Genomic DNA, 24,154 nt, shown 5'->3' on the forward strand with positions numbered 1-24,154 from the left:
TTTAGGAAAGAAGTGTGGTCTGACAGTGATTTGGACACACATTGATTTAGAGTGGGGTCTGCTCACATGGTTTTACCCTCAGCTCACCTAAGCAGTATTTGTAACCTTTCTAAGCTACGCACCACAGAAACTGTCCTGAGGAGTTAGCCACTCGGACGATGGGGTGCATTGTAGGTGCTCGAGGTAGTATATAGGGATATGACGTGGTGTTTGCCTCTGATCCTGCTTGTTTTGATTTTTTTTTTTTCCTAACTTGCAACTGTCAAAATAACATGCCAAGAATACCACACACTCTGATGGACTGCTTAACATAGGAGCGCATTTGACACACTAGTTCTCATTTTTAGATGAGAAAAATCAACAGATGTTCACAAAAACAACAAACCATAGTTGGACAAAATCAACTACAGAAATGTTAGTCCTTATAGAAGAATTTGGAAGACTTCTAAGTTGACAAGTCTCCCATGCATGGATACAATCAGCTGGTGTTTCTCATTATTGGCAGCTTTGGTTCAAACTTTTCAAAGGAGTTTTTCTGGTGTGTTACCTTGGAAAAGTTGGTGAAATGCCTGAAGTTGTCTTCTCGGTCTAAAGAAGTAGACAGAAATCATACAACAACAAATTCTTAAATCATTGGCACTAGTATGAGCACAAAGTGTTAACAAGTATCAGTATGAATTGAGTTTCATTTTTCACCCCCTTGACAAATCTGTGCTTATTCTCCTTAAATTTCTTGTCGGCAGCTAAGCTCTGCTTTCCCGATTTATTTTCACACAAATATCAAATTGAGGTAATCCCCTTTTCAAGTGTTATTTAAAAGTTCTTAAAATTTTGATTCTGACCATTCAAAGTTTTTATCTCACTTTTCAAAGCTTATAAAGATGTATAATCCATAATGTATCATGAATTTCTTCAACAAAGTGATTTGAAATGGACTGATCAAATGGGAGTCTTGTTTGATGTATTTCAAAGATAATGTTCCCATTGACACGTGTTCACTGTTGGGGTTTCCAGCGAGCTGGGAGCGCTATAATGTACTGTATGGACACTGCTGTGTACATGGTGTAAACACAAGTGTGTAGTTCAAGTGTGTCAGGTCTAGATTTGTGCCTTGATTCTTTGTGAATTGCCTACACCTCTTCTGCAGATGACTGTATCACCTGTCCACGGCCATGTTTACTGACTGACTGTGGGGTTGTTTTATTTGATTTAGTAACACTAGTCCCTTTACATTTTGATGTAAAAATGCCAAATACAGAGGATCAACTCTTAATAGCGGTCATCGTTCCTGCTGCAGTTATTTACCCAAGGCCCAGCGTCAAGATGATGATGAGACCTGCCAGTTCATAAAGCAATACTGCTTCACTCAAATGGATCAAGCAACTTCACAGTCCAATCAGAAACATGACTTGTTTGCCTTTTTAGTGTGAGTCAGCAGAATGTCATTCTACCAAACCAATGCTTTGGCCTGTTCTGTTTGTAGTGTCTGATATGGGTTTGTTCTCAGTGTTTTAGGTAAAACGACAGAGGGAAAAGACAGCAGCACTATACAGCAGTGTGAGTGCATAGGGTAAAAACAGATAAAAGTCTATTTTTGTTATTTTTTACTTTGTACAAACATCTTGTTGTAATTACCTCAATCAAAACCTATTTTACTGTCTAAAGGTCTAATGTTGTAAAATACAATTATTTTATGTAGTATAAAAATACACTTTTATAAAAGGAAAATAATGTTGGCTCTGAAATGTTGGTTAAATGTGGATTTTTGCATTATTGGTTTAATTTTCTAATATTGTTTTGAAGGGCATTTGGGGGTTTTGTTCACTAACCTCTTATGACAAGACGAAGCTCTTTGCCTGTCTCAAACCTTCTAAGTTCTCTGGTAAAAAAGCGGTCTAAATTTATCTATGCTTATTGATCAGAGAATTGCCCCTTTTTTTCATCTTTCTTTATTGTAGGGAACTGTACTTCTATAATATCCTGCTTTTGAACAAATACATGTAAAATGTGTCGGGGCTTTTGGCATCACTAAGGGAATATGCCCAAAGTGTCCAATCAGAATGCATTTTAAATGTATTTCTATTAATCATGTTCTATTCTCCACTGATGGATGGACTCTGTTGTAAATAATACTGATTAAATTAATTTAAGGATTTCTGGCTCTTGTGTTGCAATTCTAAATTAAGCAATTCAATTCTTTATTACAACTGGTTGTGGTGTACTGTGTTTGTGCTTATATAATAGACTGCTCAGGGTTGTAATTGGACTCACGGAATTACTTGAAATGTGTTTGAAGTGTGTGTTTCACTCTTGTTTTCCTTTGAGTCCTTCCTTTTTAAACTGCAAATTGCCAATAAAATGAATCTGAGTCAGGTCAGGGATCTGTAAGGCTAGATAAACAATGTGGATTTGTCCCTTAAGCTTGAGGCATGTGCAGGAGCTAAACTAGGCCAAGGCGATGGCTGAGCACTAATGCAAGTAGCAGCCTCTGTCAGCATCATGTCCGACAGAGCCAACATCACAGGCCTGGAGCCGCTCTGGAGCAGTCTGTATGTGGAGCAGTCCGTGTGTGGAGCAGTCCGTGTGTGGAGCAGTCTGTATGTGGAGCAGTCTGTATGTGGAGCAGTCTGTATGTGGAGCAGTCTGTATGTGGATCAGTCTGTGTGTGGATCAGTCTGTATGTGGAGCAGTCTGTATGTGGAGCAGTCTGTGTGTGGAGCAGTCTGTGTGTGGATCAGTCTGTATGTGGATCAGTCTGTATGTGGAGCAGTCTGTATGTGGATCAGTCTGTATGTGGAGCAGTCTGTATGTGGAGCAGTCTGTGTGTGGATCAGTCTGTATGTGGATCAGTCTGTGTGTGGATCAGTCTGTATGTGGATCAGTCTGTATGTGGAGCAGTCTGTATGTGGAGCAGTCTGTATGTGGAGCAGTCTGTATGTGGAGCAGTCTGTATGTGGATCAGTCTGTGTGTGGATCAGTCTGTATGTGGATCAGCTGTGTGTGGATCAGCTGTGTGTGGATCAGTCTGTATGTGGATCAGTCTGTATGTGGATCAGTCTGTATGTGGATCAGCTGTGTGTGGATCAGTCTGTGTGTGGATCAGTCTGTGTGTGGATCAGTCTGTGTGTGGAGCAGTCTGTGTGTGGAGCAGTCTGTGTGTGGAGCAGTCTGTGTGTGGATCAGTCTGTGTGTGGATCAGTCTGTGTGTGGATCAGTCTGTGTGTGGATCAGCTGTATGTGGATCAGTCTATGTGGATCAGTCTGTATGTGGATCAGTCCGTATGTGGATCAGTCCGTATGTGGATCAGTCTATGTGGATCAGTCTGTATGTGGATCAGTCTGTATGTGGATCAGTCTGTATGTGGATCAGTCTGTATGTGGATCAGTCCGTGTGTGGATCAGTCTGTGTGTGGATCAGTCTGTGTGGAGCAGTCTGTGTGTGGATCAGTCTGTATGTGGATCAGTCTGTATGTGGATCAGTCTGTATGTGGATCAGTCTATGTGGATCAGTCTGTATGTGGATCAGTCTGTATGTGGATCAGTCCGTATGTGGATCAGTCTGTATGTGGATCAGTCCGTGTGTGGATCAGTCTGTGTGGATCAGTCTGTATGTGGATCAGTCTGTATGTGGATCAGTCTGTGTGTGGATCAGTCTGTATGTGGATCAGTCTGTGTGTGGATCAGTCTGTATGTGGATCAGTCTGTATGTGGATCAGTCTGTATGTGGATCAGTCTGTGAGTGGATCAGTCTGTATGTGGATCAGTCTGTATGTGGATCAGTCTGTATGTGGAGCAGTCTGTGTGTGGATCAGTCTGTATGTGGATCAGTCTGTGTGTGGAGCAGTCTGTGTGTGGATCAGTCTGTATGTGGAGCAGTCTGTGTGTGGATCAGTCTGTATGTGGATCAGTCTGTATGTGGAGCAGTCTGTGTGTGGATCAGTCTGTATGTGGATCAGTCTGTGTGTGGAGCAGTCTGTGTGTGGATCAGTCTGTGTGTGGATCAGTCTGTGTGTGGAGCAGTCTGTATGTGGATCAGTCTGTATGTGGAGCAGTCTGTGTGTGGATCAGTCTGTATGTGGATCAGTCTGTATGTGGATCACTCTGTATGTGGAGAAGTCCGTATGTGGATCAGTCTGTGTGTGGAGCAGTCTGTATGTGGATCAGTCTGTGGATCAGTCTGTATGTGGATCAGTCTGTATGTGGATCAGTCTGTATGTGGATCAGTCTGTATGTGGATCAGTCTGTGTGTGGATCAGTCCGTATGTGGATCAGTCTGTGTGTGGAGCAGTCTGTGTGTGGATCAGTCTGTGTGTGGATCAGTCTGTGTGTGGATCAGTCTGTGTGTGGATCAGTCTGTATGTGGATCAGTCTGTATGTGGATCAGTCTGTATGTGGATCAGTCTGTATGTGGATCAGTCTGTGTGTGGATCAGTCTGTATGTGGATCAGTCTGTATGTGGATCAGTCTGTATGTGGATCAGTCTGTATGTGGATCAGTCTGTGTGTGGATCAGTCTGTATGTGGATCAGTCTGTATGTGGAGCAGTCTGTATGTGGATCAGTCTGTGTGTGGATCACTCTGTATGTGGAGAAGTCCGTATGTGGATCAGTCCGTATGTGGATCAGTCCGTATGTGGATCAGTCTGTATGTGGATCACTCTGTATGTGGAGCAGTCTGTGTGTGGATCAGTCTGTATGTGGAGCAGTCTGTATGTGGAGCAGTCTGTATGTGGATCAGTCTGTGTGTGGATCACTCTGTATGTGGATCAGTCTGTGTGTGGATCAGTCTGTATGTGGATCAGTCTGTGTGTGGAGCAGCTCAGCCAGATGTTTGTGCGCGCGCTGTTTCACACGCCTCCAGGGGCGGGGCTCGTTGAGGAGGAAGAGATGCTCTTGAGGCTAAAGTAAAATGACAGGAAACCCGAGAAGCCTGCCCTGCAGCCTGCTGTAAACTGCTGACATGTCTGCGCGCTGATCTTCACTGACGAACGCTGAAAACGGAAATCTGAAGCAGGGCTCGGCTCCAGCACATCCTCCTCGTATCAGCGGAACTCGGCTGCATCCGCCCCGGTGACCCGCAGTGAACCGGGCCGTGGAGATGGAGAAGCAGATTGGAGCCGGGGCCGGGGCGGCGGACGGAGCGGGGCCCAACAGAAAGCCCCGGGCTCAGGGGACAGGCGGATCAACCAACGGGGACAGCCTGGACAGGTAAGAGACTGACCGGCATCAGCGCTGCGGATCTGCGGCCACTTTAACGTTTGTGTCATAAAATAGTTTCTAAAATGTGCTTATTGTATCACCAGTTCAATGCTGATCAAACCGAAGGGCCATTTCATTAAAGTTTGACATAGATTATTTCCACATAACATTTGACAAACGACTTCCGGCGTATGCAAATTACAATATGACGGCTGCTGCTACGCTTAGCCATAGCGAGCTAACTGTTAGCTAATGCTATCTGTTTGTATGTTACACTTCAGCCGTGCACAAACAAGCTGTTACTGGAGAAGCTGTTATGTGGGTGAATGATTCTCCACCTCAAACCACTGTTGAGAACGACCCTTTATCATGAGTGTCAACATGTTACAAGAAAGACATCTGTTTATATGTTTAAGCTCTTGCTGCTGACTAAACAATAACAGTAGCCTATGGTCAGAGATGACAAATGCTGCATTCACAAACAAGGACAGACAATTGCATTTGTTCTTCCCAGTTATTTTACAGATTTCTATCTTTTCCAAAGCTTTGCACTTGTACATAACATAAGGCATGTCTCTGTTGCTTTAGCTGACATATCTCTCTGCCTCTCTAGTCCCACAGGATCCCATGTGGAGTGGTGTAAGCAGCTCATCGCAGCCACTATCTCCAGCCAGATCTCCAGCTCCGTCCCAACAGACCCGACCAGAGAAAACAGAGTATGTATCTAGACACCCCCCCCCCCCTCACCACAGCACATCAAAGCAGCTCTTCTCACAGCCCTGTGTCTGTTACTGTAGGCAGGAAGAAGAGCTGATTGGTTGGTAAGGGTGCCACATGTGCTGTGTGTTGCCAAAGCTTTATATGTTTGTGTGTGGGTGTTTTTTGTGTGTGTGTTTTTTTTTTACAGCTGTTTAAAGAGCTGCTGGAGTTTTTTGCGCTGACTCCTGCTATAAAGTTGTCTCGTCTCCAGGCATACGCGCCCACTTTGACCAAACGCTTTTGTAACGCGCCGCAATCATGGTCTTATCAAAACTATAAGCATTTTGGAGCACACACATTTTGCGTTTTACTTTCAGACTCTTAACGAGACACCATAAAACACTACAGGACTCATTTTAGAGAAACATCGGGCTGGGAAAAATGTTTTACTGATGGCACATGTTTAGTCTGTCCCTGCTTTCCTACACTCGTACAACATTAGCTTGACTTCACTTGGCTGGTCTCCCTTTAGGAAGACCTTTGTTTTATGCATTATAATATCAGATTAAAGTTTTATCTTTGGTCAGCTCACTGCCTGGACAGCTCACGTCCTGTACGACATGAGAGCGTCCGTCATGCTAACATGCATCGTTTTGCACTGTTATGTGCACAATGGCTATTTTAGAATAGAAAATGCAGCTTGCCACACGTTCTCTTGTAAAAACAAAGCTTTTGCCGCTCTGCAGTGGCTTCTCTCCAGTGCGAGAAATATTTGAATTGTGTGTAATCCAAGCCTGTTTAACCCTCAGGTGTCCAAGAGGCTCCCACACAGGGTAAGAGAGCCTTTAGGCAGTGCTGTTAGAGGTTTAATGCTTTTTACAGGACGAGCACAAGTGTTTGGATTGTCTGCACCACGGGCAAATGTCTCAACTACTGCCTTGCTTTGTCTAATGAATGAATCTTTGAATAGTTTGTACCTCACACTTCTCTTTTGGTCTACAAACTGGCAGACGATCTTTTAATGAGTGAAGTTCTCCTGAATTTCTCTTCCTCTGCTCGTTCCTTCTTTTCCACGCTGGCCTCTTGCAGCAGGACTCTCTGGATGAGGGGCTCAGTTACCATGGAGACAGTGACTCTGAGCATCCCTCTGACGCTTCGGCAAGTGTCAGTGTGTCTGCCCCTCTTTCCCGTTCATGGGCCTGTCCCGCATGTCTGCGCCCCTGCCCGTCACCGCCCTCCCCCCATCGCCATCTGTGCAGACGCTTGATAAAAATACACGCACATTTATGTCTCTGTGAAGTGTTTCATCGCTCAAACCCGAGGAATGCTTTTTCTGTAGTTCTAACTGTGAATTAGTCTCTGAAGATTCATGATAAGTGTATGTTTTGGTCTGTGGAGAAGATTAGAGCTGGAAACCACAGGGTACATTACACAAAACCCCCTTTGTTTTGTCAAATGATCATTATTATTTAGCTTCATCAAAACAAATAACTGAAAAAATGCTTTAAAATCTCAGTCTATGCTTTTCCCAGAAAGCTACAGAACTCTCTCTGAAATCCTACTTGTTTTCTGCAGAATCTCCCGTCTCTGAGGTACGGGGCACAGCTGAAAATGTCCCAAAACCAGGTCCCGCTGTTGCCAGGGGAGAACGTCCAAGCCACAGGTGTAGATTATTTCCTTTCTCGCTAATACGATTGTTAAATTTGTTAAAGTTCAATGATGCTTCTCCTGTGTCCAGTCAAGGATGTGATGTACATCTGTCCGTTCAGTGGCCTGGTGAACGGGACCCTGACCATCACGGACTACAAGCTGTACTACAGTGGTGTGGAACAGGTAGGCGACTTATACACGATTGTTGTTTTACATTATATCTGAAATAGTTTAATCAAATCATTTTTTCTGCCCTCAGGAGCCTCCATTCATTCTCGATGTGAACCTTGGCGCCATTAGTCGACTGGAGACCATCAGTGTTCCCAACCAAGGAGAGAACACCAAGGGGTTGGAGTTGGTCTGCAAGGTGACTCTCTCTCCATTAGCCCGTTGCTACAGTAACAATGTGGGGGAGTGTTGTATTAGCGATCAATGATCAAATGTATCATTACTGTTACATTCAAGTGTACTTTGTGGTATTAATTTTGTATTGTGCATAGCTGATTTTAAAAACAAGACTGTTTCCAGAGTGCAGCACATTAAATCACTTTATAAAATCAAATGGAAACAGAATATTGAGTCGTAGTCTTTACCCTACACTGGCCTACTGGAAGTTAGTCAAAACCATTCCGTCGTTAGTCCTTAAGTTCTCTTTTATACTCTTCCGTGCTCTTAACTGACTGTCTTGCCATTCTACCAGGACATGAGGAGTCCCAGGTTTGCCTATAAAACCGAGGAGAACCAGCCCGATGTGGTGAAGGTCCTGTCCCAACACGCCTACCCTCTCTCCAACAGCCTGGTGAGTTCTGTAAATCCGCTCTGCTTTACCTGCGGATGAGCGCTGTGATGACTAACGAGGCTTAATGAAGGTATTGTCCTGTTCCAGCCCCTGTTTGCATTCCTTTATAAGGAGCAGTTTCCTGTGGACGGATGGAAAGTCTACGACGCGGCTGCAGAATACAGACGACAGGTAAATCAACATCTCGGACCAAATCTAGGCCCACTCTGTCACTGTTTATATAATATATATAAATGTGTCTTCTAGGGTTTGCCCAATGAGAGCTGGACCATCAGTAAGATCAACAGTAACTACGACCTGTGTGACACTTACCCCTCTGTCCTGGTCATCCCCACCAACATCTCGGACGAAGACATCCGACGAGTGGCTCTGTTCAGAGCAAAGCACCGCATTCCAGTCAGTCATTTTTTATATTCAGACCACAGCTGCTGCTTACACATAAATCATTTCATACTTTTGGAAGCATTTCAAAGTAATGTCTCAGTGGAGGACTCCATCTAGTGGTTACAAAGCATGCAACAGCAAGTGTATGTGTGTGTGTGTGTGTGTGTGTGTGTGTGTGTGTGCATTGCTGAAGTTTCCGTTCATTGATATGTCTCAACCAATTCACTCTTTTTTGAGAAACAACACAAAAAAAAGAAAAATCAGTTTCCTGTTTCATTCCATAAACATTATTTAAGCACTGTTGTTATTTTCTTTGCAGGTCCTGTCATGGATCCACCCGGAGTCCCAGGCCACCATCATACGCTGCAGCCAGCCTCTAGTGGGCCCCTCGGACCGCCGTTGCAAAGAAGACGAGCGCTTCTTCCAGATCATCATGGACGCCAACGCCCAGTCCCACAAACTCACCGTGTTCGACGCCCGGCAGAGCAGCGTGGCAGACACCAACAAGGTACTCCCAACGCCGCCAACCGCTTAAGTTAAGCAACATTTTATTCAATGCTCTCTCTCTCTCTAAAGGCTAAAGATGGCGGCTATGAGAGCGAGAGCTTCTACACAAACGTGGACTTAAACTTCCTGGAGATCCCCAACATCCACGTGATGCGGGAGTCGCTGAGGAAAGTGAAGGACGTGGTGTATCCCACTATAGATGAGGCCCATTGGCACTCGGCCATAGACCAGACGCACTGGCTGGAGTACATAAAAGTAAAAGCGGGTTTGCAATAGTGACATCTGGTGGTGAAAGTGAAGAATACTATTGTGTATATACTTACACTATACCTTGTCCTTGTCCTCGTCAGCTGTTACTGGCTGGGGCAGTGAAGGTGGCGGATAAGCTGGAGTCAGGGAAGACCTCGGTGGTGGTGCACTGCAGTGACGGCTGGGACAGGACCTCTCAGCTCACCTCTCTGGCCATGCTCATGCTGGACAGCTACTACCGCACCATACAGGGCTTCCAGGTCAGTCGCAGTACATCACTACACTAGAGTCGACATGATACGTTGGTCCCTTTATATCAAATGCTTAATAATGTCTAGTTTTTTAAGTTGAATTGATGATTGTTTTTCTACAGGTTTTAGTGGAAAAAGAGTGGATCAGCTTTGGACACAAATTTGCTTCTGTAAGTGATAGTATTTATTTATTATCAACTATTACCAGTGCATTTCATAATTCAGAGGATTTTTTTTTTGCTGAAGCGCATCGGCCACGGAGAAGAAAACCACTCCAGCTCCGAGCGCTCCCCTCTGTTCGTCCAGTTCATAGACTGTGTTTGGCAGATGACCCGACAGGTCAGAGGCGTTGCTTGTTACATTTTCGAATAGCGTCTTCCACGGCTTTTAAACGTTCATCTCTCTGTGAATGTGTGACCGCAGTTCCCGGCAGCCTTTGAGTTCAACGAGCTGTTCCTGGTCACGGTGCTGGACCACCTGTACAGCAGCCTGTTTGGGACGTTCCTCTACAACAGTGAACAGGAGAGGACGGTGCAGGTTTGGGGCTTTAAGTTTACAGAAAGAATGAAGGTTTCTACCACGTCAACTTTGCTCTCACACGCTGCTCTGTTCAGGAGGTCCAGAGTAAGACCATCTCGCTGTGGTCCTACGTCAACAGCCAAACGGAGGACTTCACCAACCCCTTCTTTGTGGACTACGAGCACCACGTCCTGTACCCGCTGGTGTCGTCCAGACATCTGGAGCTGTGGACCGGGTACTACGCGCGCTGGAACCCCCGCCTGAGGCCACAGGTGACTTTACATTTCATTCTTTATTTGGTGTCGCTGTAATGTCTCAAATGAAGACACTGTTTTTAAAAGAGCCGCATTATGTTGAACTGTATTTGTCAAAGGCTCTCAGTAGTGGCTTAGCTGGTTGTTGATATTTTCAACTCTTTGACTGACTGTTGTTGTGAACACTGGGGCAGGTCCCGGTGCACCAGAGCCTGAAGGAGCTGCTGTTCGTGCGAGCGGAGCTGCAGCGGCGACTGGAGGAGCTGCAGAAGGAGGCGGCCTCTCACTCGCTCTCCTCCTCCTCGGAGCACTCGCCCTCGCCCACTCACACGGCCACCGCGCTGCACTCGGCCGTTTAGCGCCCGGGAAGCCGGACACACAAAGTCACACGGATGCACTTGAGGGAAAAGGATCGAGTCAACGCTGTGTGAGGACAAGGACAAAGACTAGACTGAGGAAGCTCTTTCCCTAGATGAGTCAGTATTTTATGTAGTTTTATTATGTAGTATTTATTTGTTTTATATTAGTTTTTGTGTTATTACAGTTTAGTTTATTCAAAGCCAAAACGAGCATGGACTGCCGGGCGACCCGATTCACTTTAGGCACGTTTGGCCGTCATGATGACAGAGGTTCTAAACTAAAGTTAGAATTATGTTGTGTTTGCCAACTGGACTGTATTCTGCACACGCTGGTACTGCTCATAAACTGTGAAAGGTCACAAAAGAGCATTCATTTTGTTCCCGGCTTAAAACATAGAAACATGGTAGCTTTAAAGCCACACTGCGTAACATTTCACCTAATATAATAGAAAAAATCATCACAAGCATTTGTTTTGTTAGATATTTTTATTGCTGAAAAATGGCTCAAAAAATGAACATACAAACACTGTCTTTGCTGTGACCTGACTTGTCACTTTACTGGGAGCGGGACAGCTCGTCTCCATGGAGATATTTAAATCGGTTAGGTCCTCATCCAAATCCTTTCTGATTCCCCACTGCAAATTATAGTATTTTTCTAGCTGGTCATTAGGAGCATGTTTGGTGTTGTTGGCAACAGTCTAGTCCAAAATGTTACGCAGTGTGCTTTTAACAAAATGGTGTTAGAGGTTATTCTGCCACATGTGGCTTTATTAGGTCAAAGAAAGAGTTGTAAAAATAAATGCTGTTTTGTATTCATACATTGGGGCCATGCCGTCAATATTACTACTGTGTATTTTTATTTGGAAATAAGCCGAATATATCGAGGTCTAGGCGGGAGAGTAAGACAAGTTTATCTCTACTGTTTTTCTAAACTATAACAAATCTGAGGAAATGGGCATAGCATCATCCTGCAGGTAAAAGTCTGGACACCCCTGGATGTAAGATGCAGATAGAAAAAATGATGTGCCATAAATGGTAGCATTGATGTTGTTTACATGTGCATTATAGGACAGTTCTTAAAAAGTACTGTACTGAAGGCCTAATTTTTCTAAACCTAAAGTTTACCATAAAACACAATTCATTGCTGCCTTACAACTAACTGCCCTTCTTTTGTGAAACGTTTTTGGTTTGGAGTCTGTAAAGTGAAAGAACAGTACTGTATGCTGACGACTGATGTTTTATAGAGATGACTTATGTGGAAGTAGTAAGTGCACAAGTTACTGTTTTGTGTACGTGACTGAACTACGACGACTCTGTTCACGTGACACAATGAAGAGTCTCATTTCTGATTCCACATGGACTGAAGAGATGCTGATGTTTTTCATGAGAAAAATGTAATGTTACTGTAGGGTCTGCTCCTGCCCACATGAACAAACTTTATGCAGACCAGTGTGAACGCGGCTAATTATGAGCCAATGTGAGCTGTGTTACAACAGGATGGTCATTATTTAAAATGTTTGTATTCACACAAGTCACATTAACATTTATTACTGACATCTATGTAAAGCCATACAAACTTCTGACATTCCACCTTTAAACAATAAACACGCTCAAAGACTGTGGTTGTCTTTTCTTACTCTTTATTTTCTTCATCAGTAACAAGTTGTAACATACTTCCAAAGAGCTATCTTTAAGAGAAAGCAGATCGTTTACAATTACACGTATAGCGTAATGACAGTCCAACATTCAGTTGTCCAAAAGACATAGTGGATGCTCCCACTGTCTAGCGGCAACAGTAAATGTTAGCGTTGAAAAGCATGCATCAAGAGAATGTACAGAGTATTGTAGGATTCTGGCGTAGTGGAGGTTTGTGTAAAGTACAAGGTGAAGCAGAGCCCTCGACAAATGTTATTCGGAGAGACGACTGTAGTTTTTGTGAATGAAAAGGGTTTAATAGTGAGTGGCTGTGCAGGACCAGGCACTGAGTGGGCAAAAGGGGGCGCTACAGAAGGGCTCAGGTCATGTGTCTGCATCCTGTCTGAGAGGAGAAGGCACAATGCACAGCAACAGGGTGTTTTTAGAAAAGATGGTGTTTTAGTCACTTAGCCAAAGGAACAGGTCAGCCTTCAGGGAGAGAGTAAGAAAGTACTTCCCCTTGTGTATTTCCTCTTCCATATGACCATTTTTAGGCGTGGGCTGAGCAGGAGGGGCAAGGGTCAGTTGTTAGCGATGTGGAAAATAAGGCAGTGAAAAGTCACAGTTAGTGTGTTCAACTTTGTGACATAAACAGTCCCTAAACATTTATACAATGGCACAGAGTCCACATGGTCATAGTAGAAAAGTTTGACAGGACACGTAGAAAGTGACATTCATGCGGTCAGTCCTGTCAGAGCGTGCCTATGTGACGATATGACAATAGAGTAGTAGGTGCAAAGATTATATGATATCTTTATATCAATATGGTGCAATTTTAATGCAGTTTTCCTTCTTACAGTCCAATCTTTCTCATCTTTGGTGATAATTTATTGTTGCTACAGTTAATTTATGTGGTACATATTCAATACATTCAGTTACAGAAAGTTGTGTTGTGAATGTTTTCTTGACCAGGGAGAGCAAAAAGGATAGAGCTGCTGCTCTCTGAGCTGTGTGGATGTGGGTATGAGGACTGCTGTGTCCTATGGGACAGGACATAAGGCCAAAGAGATGCACCATTTCCTTGGATATCATGAGTTACCAGAGGAGTCTGAAAGTCCCGCTTTTCAGCAAAGAAATCCAAAATTACTGATGTCACTATGTCTATAAATCCATCAAGACCACTAGAGACAGTGCCTAAGTGGCGCCTCTGGAGGTCAGTAGTGATGAAATAGAACTCTTGGTGTTGCTTTTCTTCTTATAGCCAGAGAGACTCGTACGTAAGGTGCTGATCAGATCCCATTTGCTTGATTTCAGATACTTGTGTTTACAATCAGACCCTCAGTCTATTGCATTTATAATCTCCATCTTAAGAAGTGTCATGAACATATTTGCCAGTAGCAGCAGTGTCCCAAATGAGGCCTTTAAGCTTTGGCAAATAGACGTTTAAGACCAACGTCAGTTCAACAACAGTGTTTCCCGATCACAGAGAGGCGCAGAGCCGAAGTCAGATAGGTCAGAAATATGCATAAAACCCTCTGTTCCCTGCACCATCACCAGTCACACCCTCTCCTTTAAACACCTGCCCCGCTGAACAGCCTGAACCCCCACAGTGAACCTGTATAAAGTAACTGTGGACGTAATTGTTGAGGCCTTAATCAAATTCATATAAAGAACGTGGCTTCAGCCTTTACTCAATGATCCGGGCAGTAATCTTCATCTGGCACTCCCAGTACCTCCACCGTCTCACAGGCCACTAGAGTCATCTCTACTACAGGAAATCAGGAAAAGCCCTGCATTTCTCCATAAATCCTGCTCCAAACCATCCTACATGCAAGCAGCAGTGATGGGAGAATTAACATACTAGCAGAAAGCTGAATTTACAAAAGTGTTTGCTCAGCTACAGGCTAAGCCCGGGTACAAAGTGTAAAAAGACAAGAGTATAAGCTCAAACACACAGACAAACAAACTGCTCACAGAATATTTACAGTCAGAAGGCTATTATTCTCTACAGCACACAACACTTTCCACAAGCTAACTACCGCTAACAACGACAACCTGTTCTTCTGAACGCTTCTTTAAAGACCAACCACCACTGTGAACTAACCTCATACACCTCAACCAGCTGTCACTCATCCCTTTAGAGCTGCACACAGTGTCAGGGCACATTGTCCAAAACCTTTTTCTTTTCTTTTTTTGCATTTTTGAGATTGTCTAGTTGTGGCAAAGAACAATTATTGCAATTTACATTCAACTGATCCTTTGGCAAACCTTAACCCAAACGTTGGCCCGAGAAAGACATTAAAGCCACATGGTCAGAGAGGAAACCATTGGCAAAAGCTGCTTCACTGTTGAGGCTCGCTCCTGGATCAAATCTACATCATTAGCAACATTAGAAGTCAGTCCGAGTTTGCCCTAAAAGGGCTTGTGTTGGTCAAACAAATATGTTTTCATTTTACTGCCACATCCAGACCAAAGTGCCAACAGTTTCATTGTTCAAAAGCTCAATTTAAATGCAGCAAAAATAATTAGTCTAGCTTACTTGTAATGCTACATTAGGTGCAGTCAGACACTATCAATGAAATAACAAGGTTAATATTTAACCATAGCCCAAGGCTATTGGAGTTTATTCTATTTCCCAAAACTATCTTCAACAAATCTCCATGCAACGTTCCTTAGAATTATCATAAAAGGCTGGTTAAAAAAAACTAGAAAACTAGAAAAAGACACAGGCTGCAAGTAGAGACAATTATTAGATGCCTTACATTAGAAATGAACATAAGGCAACTGCATTATAAGATACACAACTAACATTACTATTATTATTGTTACATATATGAGTTATTGAGAAAAATGACAAAATGTCACGCCTTCTATACAACCTCCTCTTCATGTGTTTGAATGGCTCGACGTTACTCTTTACTGCTCAACAAAGTACACTACAATCTTTATGAATGTTTGTTTTTATCATATCCACAAACTAGTCATGGGCTTCTATACGGTTCAACGAGAACAGTTTTCCACGTAAAAGAGAACTAATGTGCCAACAATAGCTAAATGGTCACTGCGCTTACAAAGGTGTATTTTTTTCCAAGACCATGCTCTACATCTGTGTTTTTAAGTATTCAATGGATCCTCTAGAAAGACTTTAAATATGAAATAAAAACTATTTTTCCTCTGCATGCTCCTCGTGTGCTATATCAAGCTGCTAAAGCCCCAGAAACTCGTCCGCTCTTGTTGATACGATCATCTAATCACATAAACGATACTGAATGAAAACAAAATCAAGTCCTGCTGTACATGAGGGGCCACAATGTCACCTTTGTCATTCCTGGTTAGTAAAAACAAAAGGCAGAGAGATATTCACAAACCTCTGTGTGCCTGAATTAATAATAAATAACTATGTACAAAAGCTATTGGCAAAGTTTGGTAGGAGCCAGGATTCACAGCAGTAAATTAAGTTTAAAAAGTCACATTCAGAGCAGCCTGTGCAGCATCTGGGGGTGTGTGTGTATGCGTGTCTTTTATGTAGATTTGTGCGTGTATATGCATGCATTTATATGTATGTGTATGTTGGGGGGGGGGAGGATTTGCCGGAGATGGTTACACAGCGTTCTCTTCAGCTGGAGGCTCTGCATTGGCCGACTCCAGGAGAGTCTGCTGCACTGTGGGGACAAAGTCAGGCACGTTACACTAGTGTTGGCAGAGCACCATCATACCAGTGAGGTTCTAAACATAGATCCTTCATTAATCAACAGAGTCCATGATATTTACCTTGTGGTTCTGTCGCCACCACAGCGTCTGGGTTCTCAGACTTTACCATCTCTGCGTTCAGGCTCTCTGTAACACACACACACAACAGTTACCAATCTCATACAAAGGGAACAGCATTCCATGTACTACTACTACTACAGGACTATACCATACTACAATAGCCTGTAAAGCTGACATTTCATTAGCAACCTTGCCCAACATGCTTGAATTCATTATATAGGTACAGACGTAATACAAGGGGGAAGGAAGCTTGATTAGCATTCTCTGTTATTTCTGTATTTATGGGCAATTGAACCACTTTGTTCCTCTCCATGTCTCTGTATGTTTATTTCAGAGATGCCGTCTGTTACCCTCGACGTGCAAATGGCAAATGGAAATGCAAGGTCTTAAAAGCTGAGCTACACACGCTGTGTACTGACAGTGGATTAGACCAATAATGGTCTACTCTGTACAAACTGGCTTTTTGTAATTCCATCAAGGCGAAAAGTGACTGTATCAAATGACAAGAAGTCTTTACTATATCACTTCCCTGGTGAGTACTGGGCCGATTGGTTAAAAGTGCCTTGTTTCGCTGTCAGATTGTCAGTGGTGGAGGAGGCAAAAAGACCAAATCCGACAGGCGTCTGTATCTAAGCCGATCTTAACGCGGCGTGGACGTCCCTGTGTGGCCAGTTACTGTCTGCAGTCTGCCTCCGGCGCTGGATCTGGCCCAGTCTAATTGTGTCCCAGAAGAGCTGCGTTTATACATACATTTTTGTGCCAATGTTTTCATCGTGCCACTCATACATTTGGACCTTACAAAACCTTTCACATTCCGGACCTTTCAAGAAAATTTCCCCCAAACTTATAAAAACCTCCTTACGTTGCATACTGAAGCAGAATTTCTTCTTCTGGTAGGAGATGTAGCTGGTGATTGCGCCCACCAGCGCCATGGCAACCGCGCTAACGATCCCGGCGATGGTGCCCACCTCGGCCGTAGTCTCTGCAACACGTTACAGCGGTTCAGTGTCGGAGTGAACTCAGGGGTGTCTGACTGTATGTGGAGATGCGTGTGTGTTTACCGGTGTTGTCGTCGTAATGGTCCTTGTGGTCCCGGTCGCCGGAGCCTGGACAATAATCAGAAGTCATTAAACCCTATGATGACAGGGTTTGACACTGCTCACTGGCCACTGTGGCTGGTCTTTTCAAAGATCACCAGTTGAGAAGTTTTCTACTAATTAATAATAAAGTGGACGTACCACACGTAATTGAAGCTTAGGAACATTCTTTTGGGTACCTTAGCACTGCATATAGTTAAAATTAAGTCAAGGGTCACAAGATGAACACTCACTGTGGGCAAATACCACCTTTTGATGGAGTTTATGAAATTATTCTGAAGTGCCAAAGGAAAGAAGTAACTAAAACACTACAATCTAAATTCTACCGATCGAGGAAATCACCATTTACACTTATTTTATGACCTGCCTTTTAGGGAGGGCTGTCAAATCTCTGGCAAATTCAGCAGAGGACAGCAGCACGTCATGTTAGAATAAGGGTAGTGTTCAGTGTCATAATTAAGAGAATGTGCTCATTATGTAGAGAGTTCTTCCAAAATAAACAATATGGTCTACCTAATATGGAGTCTTTTCACCATTACAAAAGATAGACGATTTGTGGTTTGCTATGGTAGCGGCCCTCACAAGCCCCAAATAGGTACAGTATATGCTATAATATTTATGAAACACGAATGTCCCAAATTCAGATCAACTGTAGCCATGGATCCAACTCAATAAGTGGTGAGTAAAAGTGACCCAAATAGGAATGTGCCTGAATTTCCCTATTTGTTGAGTGCTAATGTCAGGTCCTGATTATGGATTCAGTCAGAGAGCTTTGGGGCTTCATTAGTGCGTTTACCTTTGCCCTTGTCAGGTTTGTACCCATCGTCCTTTCCCACATTAGCGAGGTCATTGTCTGTAAAGTCACCTGAAGACACAGCAGCCCATGAGACAAGGCAAAATACAGTCACATTTAACAAAAAGCACGACTGTGAACATTCACACCAAAACATGAGTACCCATAATGAAAGACTAGCTGCTTGGGCCCTGCCAATCGACACATAAAGGTGTGAAAGCTGTAAGATAATGTGCAATTTCCTTGAGTTCTGCGTCCAATCAACTGCCTCAAGGTCCGACAACGCCATAGCGAGTGCAAAATCTCATGCTCTGCCGAGAACCAAGGTTATGAAAGTAACCTTCAGATAAGCTGCAAAGAAATACAGTAGTTTCTCTTGCTCAGTGAAAAGAAGGTAATGTGGGCACTTAGGTATTGTGAAAAGTACGTAAGAACAGCAACAGGACTTGGTGCAGTTTACACTGAAGTCTTGTTTCTATTCTGAGAAGTGATGGTTAATCTTAGGCAGCATAATCAGAGCGCATGCAACATACAGGAAAAGAGCAGCTTCAAAATGTAAACGCCATTTATTTGGTTTCTTCTTCTTTTTGCAATTATACTATCTACAGTGGTTAATGTTGGAGCCTGTAACTAAAAAATGTCCCAGATTTTTTTACCGTATGCCCATGCATCTGATAGGAACGTATATCATTTCAGTATCAGATTGCTACATGATGAAATACGGACATGAAAACCTTTTGAAGCCACTGTAGCTGTAATATTTAGGTCTGAGTATGAGCCCTGACTGAGTGGCACCCACCTCCCGGCACCCTTTTCTTATCCTTGTCTTTCCCAGTAATGTCGTTGTTGGGGTCCAGGGCATCAGACAGGTCTAAGTCATCCGCAGCGGGGACTTGAAAGGTTCGGGAAGGTAAGCGAGAAACAAACAAAAAAAACGGGGAAATACAAATTATTAGGAAAAAAGGATTTGTCTATGTATCTATTTTTTTTATTGCTTGGTTGTTGATCTAAACATCTCCAAACTGTTAATCCGTGTATTTTTATTGAATTAGGCTTTGTGTGTGGCGTTTATGGAAGTTTGTATGAGTCCAGGGGTTAATAAACAGAAGAGGGTAAAGCAGAAGCTGAGGGAGAGGGGAGGGTCCCAGGTGAAAGCCAGTCTCTTACCTTGCTTGGGCCTCTCTGGGGCCTTGGTGCTGGCGGGGGCCTTGGGGACCACTTTAGGAGGGGCCTTGGTGCTGGCCTTGGGGGCGGTAGTGGTGACATCGAACAAGTCTCCCAGGGAAAAGTCTTTAAACACAGGGACAATACTGTTTTTTAGTCTTTACCAGTGCCATCGTTTCAAAAGAAATCACAAGACTTCACAAGAGAAATATAGACTCTATTAACCTACAAACTACGGCAACATCAAAGAGTCAAAACTCATCTATAATACATTGCGTTGCTTGGGTGAAATTGCAGTTCTAACCATTATTCATGTCCCATCCCTTGAATGCCCGAAGTATTTAAAAGGCTGCACACATTCAGACCGCTTGGTGGTCTCCCGCGCGTGGTGTTGCCATGGAGACGTGGACAAAACGGTCACACATTTTTCAGGCGTCTCTTTATACCATCTCTATACTTTCAACTCTGTGACCTCCATTATGTGATAAACTGTGCCACATGATTGTTACATTTTTCATAAAGTACAAAACTTGTGCATGTAATAGTGACATTTGTGATAGTTAAAAGAATGGCGTTTATACTTGTGATAAAAGAGCCACTAAATCGATCACTGTCGCTTGACTATAGTTTGTTAATATTTCATATCTAACACCTGTTATGGCAGTTCTTACCACCACCTGCGCCTCCTGCACCGCCTGCGCCTCCTGCTGGAACGGCCGGTGTTGCAAGCTTCGGTGTAGGGCTCACTGTCAACATGGAGATAAGAGAGGAGCTAAGACAAGAACCATTTCCATTTGTGTAATATCATAATGTCAAAGAAACCCTTTTCAGTCTGAACAATGCTAAAAGCAATGACAGATGTAATGTAAGATAATAAAATTAATGACTTGTTTCTTTCTTTCATTGCTCGTTATTTCCTTCCTAATGTTACTGACTTACTGTATTATTCAGTCACTATGACTCACTGATGTGTACGGCTCAGTATTATAGAAAAATACACAAGCAATGCATCAAAAGTGCCACACCACCCACCCCTCTAGCTTTGCCCCTGGAAATGTTTTAATTACTCTAACTTAGAGAGAAATTTAACTTAGAGAGTTAAATGCTTCAAATATAAGAATATCGTTATTCCTGATGTCCATAGGTAGGTTGTTTTAGACCAGTACAGTTTAAGTTGTTCCTAAAGAAAGTAAAAGCTCATATCTGAGTCCAGGTTTGGGCACTGGTGTGTAATAGTAAAATGCTAAATAGTTCACACATTGAATAAAATCCTACCAAATGCATTTTAATTGAATACCGTCTTGTTCACAGCCTCTAGATATAACTATTACCATTTTCAAATTGTTGTACACAAATACAACCCAAGTAAAGTGCACAGACGCAGGATAAGAGACAACATAAAAACATTTTAGGTTAAAAAGAACAAAACTTGCCAGTATCATCAAGAGCGTCGGACAGGTCAAAGCCATCCTGAGAGGCCACTGCAGGAGACACAGAAGAGTTGGTTATGAGACAGTTGCGTGCAGGCCTCCTCCACTGTGGGCTGAATCAGATGTTTTGTGTGTGTGGACATGTGCCACTTGAACTACACTGTGCTGCGTTTGTGGACCCCCGGCGCCTGCCACTCTGCGCTCATGAGAAAATAATCCCTTTGTTTGGGCCCTGGACTGTAGTGCGCATTATTGACATGAAAAGGCACAAAAGATGAGAGGAACAAAGAGCCGGGGCTTCGCTGGATGCCACTCCGACATATGGCGAGTGAGGGTTAGCGGCGCAGCAGTTGGACGCGGCGTTTTTAGCATTCAGGCCTCCTGTGTTTAAAACTGTAATTCAAGGGACAAATGTCACTTTTTAAATCAGTTTCGTATTGTTTTCCAAAATTATAAGATGGGAAACTGAGAGGTATTTGTCTGTGTAATCCTACAGTCATCGAGGCAACTTTCATAGTTTTTCCAGTTATTCAGGAGCTTCTTGAAGGAGAAGCAAATTTAAGAACGTGGGCCAGACGAGGGCTGCACGATATTGAAAAAAGTAGGATGTGTGATACTGCTGTGCTGATACTAAACCGCGTCTAAAATGGAACTGAATTAAGAAAATTTGATCTAAAACAGAACTTTTGCACATTTCCATGCATTTTATTGTTTCAGGCTGAGGAAGAGTTGTCCAATTTCATTCAGATGGAAGACTTTCGTTAATTTGTGCAATATTAGATAATGACAAACCTAAAGCATAACTATTGTGATATATTCCACTGAGTTTATTTATTAATACTATGAAAATGAAGATTCAATCGTCTGGGTAGTCGGGTTAAGGCACCAATTCAGCCTCAGGCACAAAAAGAGTCTCTTACGCTCATGCATATGTAAAAAAAAAAAAACACTGCACTTTCTGACCTTGAATCCTCGCACGCGTTTTCCCGGCAGTAGCAGAAACTCTGGGTGTGTCCGTCTTTATCCTGTATCACCTCTACACTGGCGTGACTCAGAACCTATCAATTATAAATCAACTAAAGCCCTAATTAATGACGGCGCGCTCACAACATGTCCCCAGAGGTGTCATGGAAAACTTATGTCACACAAAACAACTTAATGGGACATTTGGTAACAATTCAATACAAGCCAAGGAGGAGAGAGAACAAATTTTAAAAAAAGGCCCAAATGAGCTAAAAATGAATACAGCGCCTGTCTGGGGGTTGCATCATTTGTCGGAATGTTCACTCGAAATGCCCTTTCATTTCCCCAAGTCCCAGGCAGAAATGAGTCATAATCAGTGTCATTTATTCAAGGCCACACATTTAAAGAACTTTTTTGAAGACATTGTACTTTGACACTTTGACTTTTGATGCAAACGCTTACTTTCCGGAATAAATATTACAGTTAATTGGATTTCTTGCTGCTATAGCACTTTCACTATTCTGAGTAGCAGCGTGTGATTCGGTCATGGATGATTAAATAAAGCATAAAAGGTGTACAGGAAGTGCAAAAACCCCCTTATGTGTGGACTGAGAGTTTTAAGGCAGTGCCCCTGGAGACTGTGTGGGATGTGAAAGTGTCGTCTGCATGTGGCACAAAGTTCCCTTGTCTTACATCTGATCTTACCACATCCACGCAGTGACTGATTTCCAGCCACACTGAACAGATGGGGTCAGACGACTGTTGTAAATGTGAGAATTCAATAGTAACATATTCAATTGAGCCTCTATTATCAAACAGCCCACGTTTCGAGTCACTTCTTTAGGACAAAAGTAGTTCTGATTCATGGGAATTTTCTAAAACAACAGATTATATAGTTCAATGGCAAAAACCTATTCGCTTTAAGTCGTCCCAACTCATCATTCACAACTACTCACACTTTCTACTCCTTTTTGAGGTGGTCGCCCTGTTCGTGATACTTCCCCTTTTTTTGCAAACAATGTAAAACCTGCCATGCAACTTATGAATAATGCAATTTACATGATGATATACTGAGGTCAAAGGTCTGCTAATCTTTGCCCTCTCTGGCTCCCTCGGTGATTTAATCCCCATCAGCTCTCCGGGCCAAATGCATTCAGGAGATTTCACTGCATTAATGACACCCTTCCAAGTTAAAGACAGGTTTAAATCCATCTCAAACATGAGGTCATCCAGACAGTGCATTGATATTCCTGCATGTAAAGCCGTCTCAGGCGTAGAGGGTGGGGTCTAGACAGGGTTGCCCCACATCCACCCTCCTATACGCCGGCTTTTGTTCACCTGTCTGCGCGCACACCTCTCCTGTCTCCAGCTCTCCTCCATCTTGATCAGCGTCTCACACATGGCCGCTATAGGGGGAGAGAGTGACATCAGGCGTTTCCTGGCAGTGTGTGCGCCCCTCAGCCAGCCGCGCTGTGGGCGGTGCCAGCATCACTTTGATCCGCATCACTTCTCCCTTGAAGGAAAAACTATCTTATTTGGCCAAGCTACAAATATCCAAAGCCTTGTTTAGATTAGATTATACATGTGTAATAACGTGTTGCTCCTGGCTCACAGAATTACTGATTTAAATGTGCAGTCTGGTTTTGCAGTTAAGAAAATCAATGCACATGGGTCACACTCCCATGGCAAAAAAAGAAAAAGTGTTGAAAGCGAAAAGCGAGGGCAAAGGTGAGACGAATCGGGCCGGAGATAAGCGCGGGGATGGAAGTTAAGCGTTTGGCACGGGGGCAGGTGGGGCCCTGTAAGTGCGGCACAAAAGGCTGAACATGTGGCGAGCGGTTCGGGGGTGTGTGCGGGACAAAGGCTTACCTTGGAGCGGCAGCAGCAGCGCCAGGAGCGCGCACAGAGAGAGCAAAGAGCGGGGGAACATGCTAGCGGTGTCCGGGCACACTTCGGGCTCAACACGCTGACTGCACTCGGCGGAATAACGGGCTCCTCCTGGGCTATGAATAAGCGCTCAGCCGGCCGGTCTCAGTCTGCGCCGCAGTCAAGCAAGAGCAGTGTGGCCGCCACGCCCACGCTGGAGGAGTTCCGGCAGAGAGCGTCAAAATAAGAGCAAACCGCGCGGTGGCTTTTATTTTGAAGGTCAGTGCAGGATGTTAAATGTCATTCTACTTTTATATTTAGTTCTATGTTTTTTTTACAGTCTATGGTTTTGCCCCTAGAATCGATTATTGATTGGAGATACGCATTTATTCTATTTTTTTTGTTTTTTTGTTTTTTTGTTTTTTTAAATTTTTATTATTATTATTAAGATGACAATTCAAGGTTATGTCGTGAACAGACTCAAGAAAAATGTCAATATGTTTCATTTTATATGTTTTTTTATTTTATTTTTTATTTTAGAGATTCACAAACACGCCCTCAGAGAAA

At 43.4% G+C, this 24,154-nt stretch overlaps 2 protein-coding genes across 6 annotated transcripts; one reads left to right on the forward strand and one right to left on the reverse strand.

Moving 5' to 3' along the window:
- The first annotated feature begins 4,793 nt into the window (after window positions 1-4,793).
- mtmr1a (myotubularin related protein 1a) lies at window positions 4,794-11,307 on the forward strand. 5 transcript variants are annotated; one of them, XM_079579800.1, is made up of 17 exons: window positions 4,794-5,206; window positions 5,811-5,913; window positions 6,706-6,729; window positions 7,472-7,559; window positions 7,635-7,729; window positions 7,806-7,913; window positions 8,247-8,345; window positions 8,433-8,516; window positions 8,592-8,741; window positions 9,049-9,237; window positions 9,306-9,491; window positions 9,587-9,745; window positions 9,859-9,906; window positions 9,983-10,075; window positions 10,160-10,273; window positions 10,351-10,527; window positions 10,704-11,307. In XM_079579800.1, the coding sequence occupies exons 1-17, from the start codon at window positions 5,097-5,099 to the stop codon at window positions 10,866-10,868; spliced, it is 1,992 nt and encodes a 663-aa protein (XP_079435926.1). In that variant the 5' UTR covers window positions 4,794-5,096; the 3' UTR covers window positions 10,869-11,307. The 5 variants fall into 5 exon arrangements, with proteins under 5 accessions (XP_079435926.1, XP_079435924.1, XP_079435925.1 ...); XM_079579798.1 differs by lacking the exon at window positions 6,706-6,729 and adding an exon at window positions 6,986-7,060; XM_079579799.1 differs by lacking the exon at window positions 6,706-6,729 and adding an exon at window positions 6,989-7,060.
- A 3,373-nt stretch (window positions 11,308-14,680) lies between these two features.
- Window positions 14,681-23,795, reverse strand: cd99l2 (CD99 molecule-like 2). Its single transcript, XM_079580184.1, has 10 exons — window positions 23,591-23,795; window positions 20,762-20,809; window positions 20,000-20,074; window positions 19,332-19,454; window positions 18,964-19,056; window positions 18,138-18,236; window positions 17,336-17,380; window positions 17,137-17,268; window positions 16,275-16,340; window positions 14,681-16,165 (listed from the first exon to the last, which is right to left on the reverse strand). Exons 1-10 carry the CDS (start codon window positions 23,649-23,651, stop codon window positions 16,104-16,106), a joined length of 804 nt encoding a protein of 267 aa, XP_079436310.1. The 5' UTR covers window positions 23,652-23,795; the 3' UTR covers window positions 14,681-16,103.
- Window positions 23,796-24,154: the final 359 nt, after the last annotated feature.

This window comes from Gobius niger (genome assembly GCF_951799975.1).
Source record: "Gobius niger genome assembly, chromosome: 21".
NCBI classification, from domain to species: domain Eukaryota; kingdom Metazoa; phylum Chordata; class Actinopteri; order Gobiiformes; family Gobiidae; genus Gobius; species Gobius niger.

Bases quoted from the DNA above. Each gene is read 5' to 3' on its own strand.
- cd99l2 (XM_079580184.1), bottom strand. From the start codon at position 23,651: ATGTTCCCCCGCTCTTTGCTCTCTCTGTGCGCGCTCCTGGCGCTGCTG. The intron at 17,381-18,137 runs CTGACTGAATCC...ATTATTGTCCAG, and splicing joins TAATGAAGCCCCAAAGCTCT to GCTCCGGCGACCGGGACCAC. The intron at 16,166-16,274 runs GTAAATATCATG...TTGTCCCCACAG, and splicing joins GGTGGCGACAGAACCACAAG to TGCAGCAGACTCTCCTGGAG.
- mtmr1a (XM_079579798.1), top strand. From the start codon at position 5,097: ATGGAGAAGCAGATTGGAGCCGGGGCCGGGGCGGCGGACGGAGCGGGG. The intron at 5,914-6,985 runs GTATGTATCTAG...GGCCTCTTGCAG, and splicing joins ACCCGACCAGAGAAAACAGA to CAGGACTCTCTGGATGAGGG. The intron at 9,492-9,586 runs GTAAAAGCGGGT...TGTCCTCGTCAG, and splicing joins ACTGGCTGGAGTACATAAAA to CTGTTACTGGCTGGGGCAGT.